A 14,766-nucleotide genomic window follows, 5' to 3' on the forward strand; every position below is an offset into this window, starting at 1 on the left:
CACTGCAAGCTCTGCCTCCCGGGCTTACGCCATTCTTCTGCCTCAGCGTCTTGAGTAGCTGGGACTGCTACAGGCGCCCACCACCAAGCCCGGCTAATTTTTTTTTTTTTTTTTTTTTTTTTTTTAGTAGAGAGAGGGTTTCACCGTGTTAGCCAGGATGGTCTCTATCTCCTGACTTCCTGGGATTACAGGTGTGAGCCACTGTGCCCGGCCTTAGGTTGTGTTTTTATGATTTCATTTTATTCCCTTTGCTCACTTATTAAGAACTCTTTACTGATTCAATCATAAGCTTCTTCACTTAATATACTTTAACTGCTTGGCTCATGCAGTCCTCCATTTATCAGCTTTCTGACCATCGGAAAATGACTTAAATGCCTAAACTCTAGAGAGCCGGAGCTTCTTGTTAAAACCAAACCCCAAGATAGTTCTTTTTTTTTTTTGGAAGACAGAGTCTTGCTCTGTCGCCCAGGCTGGAGTGCAGTGGTGTGATCTCTGCTCACTGCAACCTCTGTCTCCTGGGTTCAAGCCATTCTCCTTCCTCAGCCTCCCAAGTAGCTGGGACAACCAATGTGCGCCATGACGCCTGGCTAATTTTTGTATTTTTAGTAGAGGTTTCACCACATTGGCTAAGCTGGTCTTGAACTCCTGACCTCAGGTGATCCGCCTGCCTCAGCCTCCCAAAGTGCTGGGATTAGAGGCGTGAGCCACCATGTCCAGGACCTAGATAAATTAAGTAACACAGTTTAATTGAGCAATGAACAATTTGCCAGTTGAGTGGCCCTCAGAACCAGAAGAGGTTTGGGGAGCTCTCAAAAACAGAAGTGAGGTACAGAAACAGCTTGATCTTTTGGCTTATTTGAACATGGCCAGATAAGTTGGCAACCTGTGATTGACTGAAGCTCGACTGCTGTGATTGGCCGAGACTCTGCTTTTTGTTACAAAAGTATGCTCCTAAGTTAGGCTTTTCCTTAATGAACTTTATGTAAGTAACATTGCAGTTCTTCAAGTGAAGAATCAGTAAGGAGCAATCCTCAGGCCAAATTTGGTGTAAGTTAACACATTACGCTACACTGTGCTGCTCCCTACAGTTTCCCCCTGTGGTCGTCTCTGTGCAAGGGCTGAAAGCAGAAGGCTGCGTGTCCTCGTTTGTTACCAGCTGGGAATGTGTGTGTTGGGTGACTCAATTTTTCGCTGCTCTGTGCATGTCCACAAATGACTGCAAAAGTACCATGATTATTAATTTTGGGGTTAAAAATAAATTTCAGTGAGTAGACATATTTGCAAATATGGGATTCATGAATAATGAAGATTGGCTATGTATGTATCACAGAGGGTGGTTGTGTGGATTAGATGTGTTAATACCAGTTACAATCCTGTTACAGAAGCATTTGCTAAATGGCAGCTGTTTGGAAAATCTGATTTCAGAATTTTATTTGGTAAATTAATTTTTAGTGGTTTATGCGTCCAAGTAAAGGCAGAGATGTTTTTGAGTCTAAGTCTTGGTAATACTGCGTTGTAGTGTACAGTGTGGTCTTACTGTTTTCATGTAGTGAAATCCAGGTTTCCTCCACTGCCTCTTTTCTCTCTTCCATTCCCTTGAGTACTACTTTTGTGATAGGCATCACTCTGAGGGAAGGGAGGAAAATAATAAGGTGGACATTTATCCTTGACCCTACATTCTATTTTCTCCAATATGATTTTTTTTTGGAGCTGGTTACCACATTCTTTAAACAGCTTTGTTGAGATATGATTTGTATACAATAAAATTCACCCATTTAAAGTGTACAACTCAGTGATTTTTAGTATTTTCACAGATGTGTGTGTCCGTCACCACAGTCAATTTTAGAACATTTTAATCACCTTGAAAAGAAACTTGTACCATTTAGCTGTTGTCCCTCTAACTGCTGTCACCTTTTCTCCAGCCTTAAGCAATAACTAATCTACTTTATGTCTATATAGATTTTTCCTTGTCTGGACTTTCCCATGAGAGGAATCTATAGAATATGGTCATTTCTGGCTGGCTGCTTTCACTTAATATTATGTTTTCAAAGTTCATCCATGTTGTAGCACGTTTCAGTACTTTATTATTTGCTTATGGCCAAATATTGTGCCATTGTATGGATATACCACATTTTGTTCATCCATTTGTCTGTTGATAAACATTTGAACAGTTTCTATCTTTTGGCTATTAGGAATAATGCTGTTTTAAACATTCATGTTACGTTTCTATGTGGATATGTTTTTGTTTTTCTTGGGTATATACCTAGGGGTAGAGTTGCTGGATTATATAGTTTAATCATTTGAAGAACTGCCAGCCACTTTCCGAGGTTCTCACTCTGTTGCCCAGGCTGGAGTGCAATGGCATGATCATAGCTCACTGCAGCCTTGAACTCCTGGGTTCAAGCGATTCTCCTGCCTCAGTCTCCTGAATAGCTAGGACTATAGGCATGTGCCACTATGCTTGGCTAACTTTTTTTTTTTTTTTGGTAAGAGATGGGGTTTCTCTGTGTTTCCTACTGGTCTTGAACTCCTAGCCCCAAGTGATTGCACTATTTTATATTCCCACCAGTAGTGTATGAGGGTTCCAATTTTTCCACATTTTTGCTGTGAAGCAGGTTTACTGTGTGTTGCTTACCAGCTTGTCTGCGTCTGAGGAGACAAGGACATCCATGTACAGTGTTACATGAAGAGGGTTTATTATTTACAAATAGTAAAAGACAACAGAAGCCTAGGGTTCATTCTGAATGGGTCCCCCATGGCTCAGGAAACATGCCCAGGGCAGACAGAGTCTTGACTGCAGGGGCCACACTTGCATGGCGGGAGAGGAACCCTGAAAGGCAGCCCACTCTGGGTTATACACCTCAGGGTTCGTGTGACGCACTGAGCTAATGCTTTAAAAAAAGTCCTGCTTCTAGGGGTGAAGGGAACAAAGCCCACCTTGTCCCGGGCAGTTGCGCCCTTACTCAAGATGTTAAATTCCTGGGAGGGACAGGAGCAAGGCTGGACATTTTCAGGCAGTTCTTCCCTATTTCAGGATATTGCATTCCCATCACATTCTACAGTCACTTTTGAGAACTATGAGCAAGAAAAGGAACTGAGTTGGTGCAAGGCCAGCCAAAGAACTATGCCACACTTGCCAACACTTGTTATCTGACTTGGCTTTAGCCATTCTAGTGGGTGTGTGACGTGGTATCTCCTGTGGTTTTGATTTGCATTTTCTGATGACTGGTTGTGTTGAGCATCTTTTCATGTGCTTACTGGCCATCTGTATCTTTTGGAGAAATGTCTATTTAGGTTCTTTGTCTCCTCTTCCCCCTTTTTTTTGAGGCAGGGTCTCACTCTTGTTACCCAGGCTGGAGGGCAGTGGCACAATCTCAGCTCACTGCAACCTCCATTTCCCAGGGTCAAGTTATCCTCCCACCTCAACCTCCTGAGTAGCTGGGACTACAGGCAGGCACCACCACGCCCGGCTAACTTTTTGTATTTTGGGTTGAGACAGGGTTTTGCCATATTGCCCAGGCTGGTCTCGAACTCCTGAGCTCAGATGATCCACCTGCCTCAGCCTCCCAAAATGTTGGGATTACAGGCGTGAGCCACCATACCTGGCCTCTTTGCCCTTTTAAAATTGGGTTGTCCTATTATTGAATTGTAAGAGTTTTAAAGAATATATTCTGAGTATAAGTCCCTTATGAGATAAATGATTTGCAAATATTTTCCCACATTCTGTGGATTGTCTTTCCACTTTCTTGATGGTGTCCTTTGAAGAATAAAAGTTTAAAATTTTGTCCGGGTGTGGTGACTCACGCTTGTAATCGCAGCACTTTGGGAGGCTGAGGTGGGCAGATCACTTGAGGACAGGAGTTCGAGACCAGCCTGGCCAACATGGTGAAATCCCATCTCTACTGAAAATACAGAAAATTAGCCGGGCGTGGTGGTGGGTGCCTGTAATCCCAGCTACTAAGGAGGCTGAGGCAGGAGAATGGTTTGAACCCAGGAGGCGGAGGTTGCAGTGAGCCAAGATTGCGCCATTGCACTCCAGCCTGGGCAACAAGAGCAAAACTCAGTCTCAAAAAACAAACAAACAAAAAAGTTTAAAATTTTGATGATGAAGTGCAGTTCATCTGCTTTTTTCTTTTATCGTTTGTGCTTTTGATGGCATATCTAAGAATTCCATTGCCAAATTCAAGGTCACAAAGATTTACAGCTGTTTTTTGGAAGAGTTTTATAGCTTTAGCTCTTAAATGTAGGTTTATGATCCATTTTGAGTTGTTAGAGTTGAGTTGAGTTAAGGTGTGAAGTAATAGCCCAGCTTCACCTTGCATTGGCTATCTAGTTGTCCTACGCCATTTGTTGAAGACTGTTCTTTTCCCCATTAAATGATCTTGACACCTTGTCAAAAATCAGCTAATAATAGCTATGTGCATTTATTTCTGGACTCAATTCCATTCCATTGATCTAAATGTTTATCCTTGTCCCAGTACCACACTGTCTTGATTACTGTTGCTTTGTAGTAAGTTTTGAAATCAGGAAATAGAGGATGATTCTTACCTTATTCTTTTCCAGGATTATTTTGGCTATTATGGCGCCTTGCAATTTTATATGAAATTTTAGAAGCAGCTTGTCAGGTTCTACAAATAAATCAGCTGGGATTCTGGTACAGATGACATTGAATTTGTCAATCAGTTTGGGGAGTATTGTCATCTTAATGTTGAGTCTTCTGTTCCATAAATATGGGATGTTATTTATTTAGAACTATTTTGATTTCTGTCTGTCAACAGTATTTTGTAGTTTTCAAAATATAAATTTTGCATTTCTTTGTTAGATTTAGCCCTAGTTTTTTGATACTATTGTGAGAATGTTTTAATTTTATTTTTGGAATACTCATTGCAAGTGTATAGAAATGTAATTGATTTTTATATATTGATTTTGTATCCTATAACCTTACTGAAGTCATATATCCTAATAATTTTCTAGTGGATTCCTTAGGATTTTCTATGTACAAAATCATGTCATGTGCAAATATAGTTTAATTTCTTTTTTTCTAATACCAATATCTTTTCCTTTTCCTGCCTAATTGCTCTGGCTGGAACCTCCAGAATAGAAGTGGCAAGAGCAGGCATCTTTGTCTTGTTCCTGATTTTAGAGGGAAAGCATTTAGGCTTTGACCACCAAGTATGATGTTAACTGTTGGGTTATTTGTTTGTTTGTTTGTTTTTGTTTTTGCAGATGGCCTTTATGTTGAGAATTTCCCTTCTATTTCAAGTTGAGTTTTTTTTTTAATCATGAAAGTGTTGGATTTTTCTAATGCTTTTTCTGTATGAAGATGATCGTGTCATTTTGCTTTGCAGTCTGTTAATATGATGTGTTTAATTGATTGGTTTTTGGATGTTCAACCAACTTTGCATTTCTAGGATAAATCCTACTTGGTCATGGTGTATAATGTTTTAATACATTGCTGGCTTCTGTTTGCTAGTCCAGTCGTCTTGCAGTATCTGTGAGGGATTGGTTCCAGGACCTCCTGTGGATGCCAAAATCAATGGAGGCTCAAATCTCTGATATATAATGGTGTAGTATTTGCATATAATCTATGCATATCTTCTCGTATATTTTAAATAATTTCTAGATTACTTAAATACCTGGTACAATGTAAATGCTGTGTGAATAGTTGTTATACTGTATTGTTTAGGGAATAATGACAAGAAAAGGTCTGCACATGTTGAGTACCAACGCAACTGTCCATTTTTTTTCCTGACTATTTTTGATCCATGGTTGGTCTATTCCACAGATGTAGAATTGACAGATATGGAGGGCTGACTGTATTTTGTTGAGGATTTTTGCATCCATGCTCATAAGAGATGCTGGTCTGCAGTTTTTTCTTTTATGTTTTTGTGTGGTCTTGGTATTGGTCATATTGGCCCAATAAAATGTGTTCGGAATTGTTGGGAAGAGTTCATGAAGAATTCGTACAAATTCTTCTTTTGAATGTCTGATGTAATTCAGCAGTGAAGTCATTTAGGCTTGACTTTTCTTTGTGGGTAGTTTGTGGATTACTGATTTAATCTCTTTAACTTGTTACGGATTTATGCAGTTTATGTCTTTCTTGAATCATTTTTGGTAGTTTGTGTCTTTCTAGTAATTTGTCCATTTCATCTAAGTTATCTAATTTGTTGGTGTATGACTATTCATGGTATTTCTTTATAATCTTTTTTGTTTTTATAAAGTTAGCAGTAATGTCCTGTCTCTCGTCTCTGATTCTAGTAACTTGAGTCTTCCCTCTTTTTTCTTTCATCAAACTAGCTGAAGGTTTGTCATTTTTTGTTGATCTTTTTAAACAACTAGCTTTGTTGGTTTCATTGATTTTTCTCTATTTTTAAATTTTCGTTTCATTAGTTACTGCTCTCATCTTTTATTCTTTCTGCTTGCTTTAGGTTTAGTTTACTGTCTTTTGGTATCTTAAGGTGGAAAGTTAAGTAATTGATTTGAGATTTTTTTTTAATTAACTTTTTCAGAACCAAATACTTCTGAAGAGATATTTCTTAATCTAAGCATTTACAACTATAAATTTCCATCTGAACACTGCTTTATATGTATTCCATAACATTTTGTATATTGCGTCTTCATTTGTATTGATCCCAAAGTATTTTCTGGTTTCTCATTTGATTTCTTCCTAGATCCCTTGGTTATTTTGGACTGTGTTGTTTAATTTCCACGTATTTGTGAATTTGCCAATTTTTTTTTCTGTTAATGGTTTCTAATTTTATTTCATTGTGGTCAGAGTATATACTTTGTGTTATTTCTATGCTTTTACTTTTTTTAAGAGCATATTTCATGTACACCTGAGAATGTATATTCTGGTTTTAGGTGTAATGTGCTAGAAACATCTGTTAGGTCTCTGTTGATAGTGTTGTTCAAGTTATCTGTTTTTATGTTGATCTTCTGTTTTGTTCTATTATTGAAGGTGGAGTATTGAAGTCTCCAACTATCATTGTTGAATTGCCATATGTCTTGTTTTGGGTATTTTGGTGCTGTTATTAGGTGCACCTGTATTTTTAATTGTTATATCTTTTTCTTGATGGATTTACTTTTTATCATTATAAAATGACCCTCTTTACCTCCAGTAACATTTTTTTATTTGTTTTAGTCTGTTTTATCTGATATCAGTATGGCCACTCCAGTTTTCTTGTGGTTGCTCTCTGCATGATTATCTTTTCTCATCCATTTACTTTTACTCTTTTGGGTCTTTGAATCTCAAGTGTATCTCCTGTAGATAACACATAGTTAGATCATGTTTTTAAAATCCACTTTGACAAGCTACCTTTTTGTTGGATTGTTTGATCCATTCACATTTTAATGTAATTATTGATAGAGTTACATTTTACTTTTTTTTTGTATGTCTCATGTCATTTTTCTCTATTTCTCCTTTGTGCTTTCTTTTGCAATGAGAGGATATTTTCTAATATAGCATTCAAATTTTTTTATTTTCTTATTCAGTGGCCAGTTACTAGAAGGATTCTAAATTCATTAGTAATTTTTTTCCACTATATATTTTTTTCAAAGTCATTGTTCTAGAGCTTACCCTATGTATCTTATCAGAATCAGATTCAGATTTATATTTGCTTAGTTTCAGTAATACATGCTAAAATTTATTGAACTTTACTGCTATATAGTTCAATTCCCATCCCCCCTTTGCATATTATTGTTATATGTGTTACATACATTGACATAACCCAACAATACATTTTTTTAAGAGTTACTTTACCGTCTGTAGCCATTTCCTTAGCCCACTGCAACTTTGTTTCCATCCACCCCTTTTGTGCTATTAGGGCAAATATATTACACATACATTACATTCTACCTTATAAGCTCAACATTATATTATGTAATATTTATACAATTGCTTTTTAATTCAATTAAGAGAAGAAAGGAGGGAAAATATACTTGTGCTTATTGTTTGCATGGACTTGAATTACCATCTAGAGTCACTTGCTTTAGTAACTTTAGTAAACTTTTTGTAACTTTATAGCTTGAAGAACTTCCTTTAGTAGTTTTTGACAGTGTGGTCTGTTAGCAATAGTTCTCTCAGCTTTTTATTCATCTGAGTCTTTATGTCACCCCAATTTTGAACCATAGCTTTCCTGGACTGAGAATTCTTGGTTGACAGGGTTCTTTTGTTGTTGTTTGTTTCCACTTCTTTACTGCTTTTTATGTTATCCCACTACCTATTGGCTTGCTTGCTTTATTTATTTATTTATTTATTTATTTATTTATTTATTTATTTTGAGATGGAGTCTCACTGTGTCGCCCAGGCTGGAGTGCAGTGGCACGATCTCGGCTTACAGCAAGCTCCACCTCCTGGGTTCACGCCATTCTCCTGCCTCAGCCTCCCGAGTAGCTGACACTACAGGCGCCTGCCACCATGCCCGGCTAATTTTTTGTATTTTTAGTACAGACAGGGTTTCAGCATGTTAGCCAGGATGGTCTCGATCTCCTGACCTTGTGATCGGCCCGACTTGGCCTCCCAAAGTGCTGGCATTACAGGTGTGAGCAACCACGCCCGGCCTTATTTATTTGTTTTTGAGACGGAGTCTTGCTGTCACCCAGGTTGGAGTGCAGTGGCGTGATCTTGGCTCACTGCAACCTCCATCTCCCGGGTTCAAGTGATTCTCCTGCTTCAGCTTCCCGAGTAGCTGGGGCTACAGGCATGCACCACCACACCTGGCTAATTTTTTGTATTTTTAATAGAGACGGGGTTTCATCATGTTGGCCAGGCTGATCTCGAACTCCTAAATTGTAGATCTTTCCAGGGATTAGTTTCTGACGTCAGTGTTTGGTATTTGTGCCAACCCCAGGAGGGCTCCTCCCAGCCATCTTAATCCCTAGTTTTCTTCTGCAAACTAGCCTGTAGTCCAGGCCTGTATCTTCATTAGATCTATTAGTCTCCTCCCAATTGCTCTTCACCATAGTTTGCACTGTTTTGGTTTGTTCCTTTGTATTTGAGACAGGGTCTCTGTTGCCCAGGCTGGAGTGCAATAGTGCGATCTTGGCCCACTGCATCCTCGACTTCCTGGGCTCAGGTGATTCTCCCACCTGAGCCTCCTGAATAAGCTGGGATTCCAGGTGTGCCATCACACCTGGCTAATTTTTTTTTAGAGATGAGGTTTCATCATATTGCCTAGGCTGGTCTCGAACTCCTGGGCTCAAGTGCTCTGTCTTGGTGTCTCAAAGTGCTTGGATTATAGTTATGAGCCACTGTGCCTGGCTCTGTGTGTGTGTGTGTGTGTGTGTGTGTGTGTGTGTGTGTGTGTAGGGTCTCATTTTGTCACCTAGGCTATATAGTGCAGTAGTGGCACAATCAGCTCACTGTAGTTTCCAACTCCGGGGCTCATGCAGCCCTCTGCCTTAATATCCTAGGTAGCTGGGACTACAGGTACATGCACTGTACCTTCCTGATTCTTGATGGGGCTCCTGGACTCTATGTTCCCCAGGCTGGCCTTGAACTCCTGGGTGCAAGTGATTCTCCCACTTCAGCCTCCCAAAATGCTGATTACAGGCATGAGCCACTGGGCCTCACTCTACTTTCACTGTTCTTGAGAACAACCTTTTTTTTTTTTTTTTTAAACTTTACTGTGCATTTTTGCAAATGAATTTTGTTCTAAAATTTTTACAGATTTTCTTGATTTGCTTGCTGTTTGCCCTCAGGATCATTTCCAAAGGCTTTAAATGTTTTTGTTTTAAAAGTAATATTTACCAGTTTCACTGGGGTGCAGGTCGTTGAAGCTCTTCATGCTGTCATGTTAGAATAAAATCTTCTGATAAGACTTTATGTAGCAAATGATGATCAATGTCACACACCTTGCCTATTTTGTATCCTCTGTAGTACTTGATATAGACCTTGGCACACATCACTTTGAATCTAGTGAAATTACAATTAATTAGTCTAACATACTGGTTAAGGTACCATCTCTGAGTCATGGTTTTAAATCCTAGTTCCTGAACCTGTAGTAGTGTGACTTTGGAAAAGCCACTTAACCTCTCTAAGCATTTGTGTTCTTAATTGTAAGTGGGATACTCCAGACCTCACAAGGTTGTTGTGAGGATAGAATGGAATAATCCATGAGTAAAAGCCATTGTAACAGTGCTTATCACATGTTAAGTGCTCCGTAAATGCTAGTGGTAATTATTAGTCCTCATTCACTAACATCGTATAAAAATGAAGATCTAACACACGTACAACTTGAAAAAATACTAATCACCCACAAGTGTTAAAATGTCTTATTATAGGTTGAATTTTTAAGCCAAAATACTGTAATTTAAATTTTTCATTAGCCCTTTGACCATTTCTCTCTAAAATATCACCCATGTTTTGAATTTCTTTTCATAGTTCCAAGCTTCTTTAAGGGAAATCTAAAACTGAGTTGTATGGTTTGGCATATGACTTCCATCAGTGGGATACTCCTATTGCCCTGGAACCTCAGACATGATTCATAGTTTTTCTAATGTTCCTGTTAAATCCTTTGTAGGTTTAAACAAAAACAATGCATCTACTGAGCTATTGGTGGTGGTTTCTCCTCATAAGGTTGACTGGAACAGTGGGTTGGCGTGAAATTCATTTTAGGGATTTACTTCAAAACCTATGTAATGTATATTTATACAAACATTATTTGTATATTTGTATTATCTTTACTTCTTTAAATACCTTCTTTATCTTGATTTCTTGGCATTTTCACGCACAAATATAATGATGTCCCACCTGCCTATTTGGAATAAATATATCCCCTGCTTTATCCATGAAGTCACGAAGGAGCAGGCTTCCTACCAGGCAGAGCTACCTTGACTGCCAGCCTTCTGGTAGAGGTGCTCTCTGTTCCTTCCTGGGAATTGTTGCTCAGCCAGGGCACTGCACTGCCTTTCTAACCTAAGCCTTCACATTCTCTGGGGAGCTCCTTTCTCAAGTTGCCTGGTTCACATGGGACCTGGGTGGGTGAAGGGAGAGGAGAGGGCAGGAGTTGACCCACCTGCCTGTTGCTGTGACTGGCGCTGATGAATTATCCAGAAGCTGTCCCTTTGAGCCTCCTCTCTGGGCCTAGAGCCCTCTTGTGTTAGCCCACCTTTGGCAGCATATCTCTTCTCACATGTTGGAGGTACTGCACTCCATCTTCAGTTAGGGCTATTGGTTCCCCATATTTTAGGTATCCCTCATCATTCTCAGCCACAGAAATTCTGGTTTTCTGCCGTAGTTATACAGTAGATTTGTTTGTTTGGTCTTTCATGTGGTCTCGGGGTAGAAAGGGAAGACTGCAGTGTGTGTTCAGTCTGTCATCTGGGGAATCTAAAAAAATAATTAAAAGTCATTACTTGAAATACATTGGTTTTAGGGTTCAGAGTGGCTCTCCTTTTAGCTGCCCTTTGATTAAGGATCTCTCTTTAACTGAACAGGAAACATGTTGGTATAGCATTGGACAAGGTTCTTGAGGAGTCAGTTCTTTGTTGAGCATCAGAGTCTTCTCTTGATGAAAGGAATTCTAAAGTTACATAATAAGCGTGTTGAACATGTCTACAGTACTCTTGAGGGGAAAATATATTCAGTTTTCTTACTGGGAATACCTGGAGCTCTTTTCTCAAAATTAGGACCCACCTATTCCATACTTTATTTTTTTCCTAGGTGGTAGAAGTAGATCGTGTAGCTCCACTCCATATGAAGAGCTGTGCCTTTTCTTGTGCTAGGCACTAGGGCAGGGATTAGCCTGCTAGTGACGTCCTGTTTTTGTGAGTCAGGTTTTATTGGAATACAGCCATATCCATTCATGTTGTGTTGTTTATGGTTGCTTTCACTCTTCAAAGGCAGATATTAGTTGTTGCAGCTGAGATCATATGGCCAGCAGGTCTGAAATATTTACTGTTTGTTTTCCTGGGGGGCACAAAGAATGAGTTTTGATTTTCCTGAGTGTGGTGGGCCCTTGGACAGGATGAAGGTAGATGTGGACTTTGGGGTATAGAGGTTAGATGAAGAGGCAGAGAGCCTCTTGACATCATAGATTTTAATTTTGGGGTCATCAAATTATCTTTTTCTATAGACTCCACCCTGCCAAGAATTGACCTGCTTTTTTCTTTACCACTTATTCCACTCACTGTTCCTTATCAAGCCTTTTTTTCTTGATTCACAGCATGTATGTACAGAAGATTGCCTAATAGCTTCTTCTCTGTTCTGCCTTAAATCCCTTTTGTTATTCTTTCCCTCCAATTCTAAATGCAACTTGAAGCCCAGTTGCATTCCCGTGATTCCTTCTCAAAGATAGTCAATATCCTGAAGTTGGTGTTTATCATTCCTTTGCTTTTCACTATGCTTTCATTGCATATGTATTCATCCGTGAGCAATATTGAATGCTGTTTTATTTATTCATAACTTTCTGTAAGTGGTATACTGTATATGTTTTTTTTTTTTTTTTTTTTGGCTTAGCAGTATGTTTGTGACCATCTAGCTCTAGCTCTTCCAATCTCACTTGCATCTCACAAGTATATGGATGTTATATGAGTTTATTCTTTTCCTCATGGGCTTGTTTCCTTTCCTCTAAGTTGATCTGTTTACTTGTTTAAGAGATGAGATCTTACTCTGTCGCCCAGGCTGGCGTACAGTGGTGTGATCATAGCTCACGGCAGCCTTGAACTCCTGGCCTCAAGCAGTCCTCCCACCTCAGCCTCCGAAGTAGCTGAGACTACAGGCACATACCACCATACCTGATTTTAAATTTCTATTTCTAACAGCTTTATTGAGATATAATTTGTATATCATGAAATTGACCTGCTGAAAGTGTATGATTCAGTGGTTTTTAGTATATTTACAGAGCTGTGCAATCATCACTATTGTCTGATTTTAGAGGGTCTTCATTCTCAAAAGTAATTAGCAGTTGCTACCCATCTCCCTCGCCTGTCTCCACCCTCACCTGAAGCAACCATTAATCTACTTTTTATATTTGCAAACATGTCTATTTTAGACTTTTCATATAAATGGGATTGTATAGTACTTGGTACTTTATGACTGGCTTCTTTCACTTAACGTAATGTTTTTGAGCTTCATCCACGATGTAGTATGTACATGATGGGCTTTTAAATTTCTTACAGTTTTTGCTGTTACAAGTGATGTTTTATATGTGTTTGAGGAACTGTTATATTTTTAAGTGACTTTTATTGTTCATAGTAAAAATTAGATCTCATAGTCTTAATCTCTTGCTGAGGCTCTGGAAGAGAAAAACAAAGGAAGTAACATTTACAAAAACATAATTGAGTATCTCTGGCAGTGGGTAAGCCCTTACCTTTAGAGGAACTCAGTGTAGCTGGGATAGATTGACTAATTGTAAAACAGTGGAAGTGCTACAAGTGAATAAGCAAAATTATGAGGAAATTCAGAAGGAACAGTTAATTTCTTGGGAGATATGTACAAGGTGTTATAAAGTGAGTGACATTTGATTTGAGTGTAGACCCTGGAAATTAGTAATTTTTCAGGAAGTGGGTGTTGGCAAGGGAGGAAGAAGGAGTTCTGAAAGAAGCATCATGTGACGGCATTGAGAGATCAAAAGGCATTTTCCAGGAATTTACAAGAGAGTGAGTGGGCCTCAACAATAGTATGGCAGAATAGGAGACTAGGTAGGCTCCAGGCTCATTGGTAAACACCTGCCGTGAGAATCGTTAGAAAAATTAGGTAAGATTAAGATGTACATTTTTATGTTTTAGAAAGAGAACTCTGACAATGCAGAAAGTGAGCTGGAGAACAGAGAGTCTAGAGGTGGGGCAGACTAGATGAAGGTTATCGTGCTCTTTTAGGTTAGAGATGGTAACTTCTTGGTGTTCATGGTGGTGGGAATGAAAGGAGATGAAGTAGGTGAGCATTTTTTACGTTACTTTGACAGGACTTAGTGATGTGAGTGGTGAGGGAAATGAATTTTAAGATGACTCCTATGATTTCTCACTTGAACAACCTGAATGATTTGGGAATTTTCTAAACATCTCCTACATTGTCAAAAATAACTTGTGTTAGAAGCCCTCTACTTCCTACAGATAAAATATCTGCTTCAGTTTGCTTTAAGGAATAAAATAACTTATTATAATTTAAAGGTTACTTGAAGCGTTTTATTTCCAGTTCAGAAATGAAACACAAGTTCATACTGAGCCTAGGATCTGTCATTTTTAGACTTGAACAATCAAACTACTATTAATTATCACTTCCTCATAGCCAAAAGAATGCAATGGTGTAAAGATTCCAGTTGATGCCAGTAAACCTAATCCAAATGATGTGGAGTTTGATAATCTGTATTTGGATATGAATGGAATCATCCATCCCTGTACTCATCCTGAAGACAAGTACGTAACCCATTTTTGTCACTGATATAGCAAATCACAGAGGAAACACTATATTATATTACATTGTTTGGTTGTCATTATAGACCAGCACCAAAAAATGAAGATGAAATGATGGTTGCAATTTTTGAGTACATTGACAGACTTTTCAGTATTGTAAGACCAAGACGACTTCTCTACATGGCAATAGATGGAGTGGTAAGTGCTAAAATAATTAACTTAGAAGCCTCCATTTTGGTTTTTGCTGTGTTACCAGTGTCTAGAATGAAAATCAGCTAAATAATGAAAAATGTTGACAGTGATGAACTTGAGAAAGCAAGCCTCATCCTTCAGTCATTCATTCAGATGTTTTTGTGTGTGTGTTGTTTTGTGCTTATTTTGTGCCCAGTACTGTGAAATACTGGGGATGTTGGC

At 38.7% G+C, this 14,766-nt stretch overlaps 1 protein-coding gene across 3 annotated transcripts in view; it reads left to right on the plus strand.

Moving 5' to 3' along the window:
* Nucleotides 1–14,766, plus strand: part of XRN2 (5'-3' exoribonuclease 2) — an 88,484-nt gene that overhangs the window by 11,503 nt on the left and 62,215 nt on the right. For 2 of the 3 annotated variants that reach the window (XM_054466977.2, XM_054466978.1), the window contains exons 2-3: nt 14,228–14,355; nt 14,439–14,550. The exons of the other annotated variant lie outside the window; for it this stretch is intronic. In XM_054466977.2, coding sequence (XP_054322952.1) covers nt 14,228–14,355; nt 14,439–14,550 — 240 coding nt within the window. The remainder of the gene's footprint in view (nt 1–14,227; nt 14,356–14,438; nt 14,551–14,766) is intronic. 3 annotated transcript variants of the gene reach the window in all.

The sequence above is a fragment of the Pongo pygmaeus genome, chromosome 21 (genome assembly GCF_028885625.2).
Source record: "Pongo pygmaeus isolate AG05252 chromosome 21, NHGRI_mPonPyg2-v2.0_pri, whole genome shotgun sequence".
Taxonomy (NCBI): domain Eukaryota; kingdom Metazoa; phylum Chordata; class Mammalia; order Primates; family Hominidae; genus Pongo; species Pongo pygmaeus.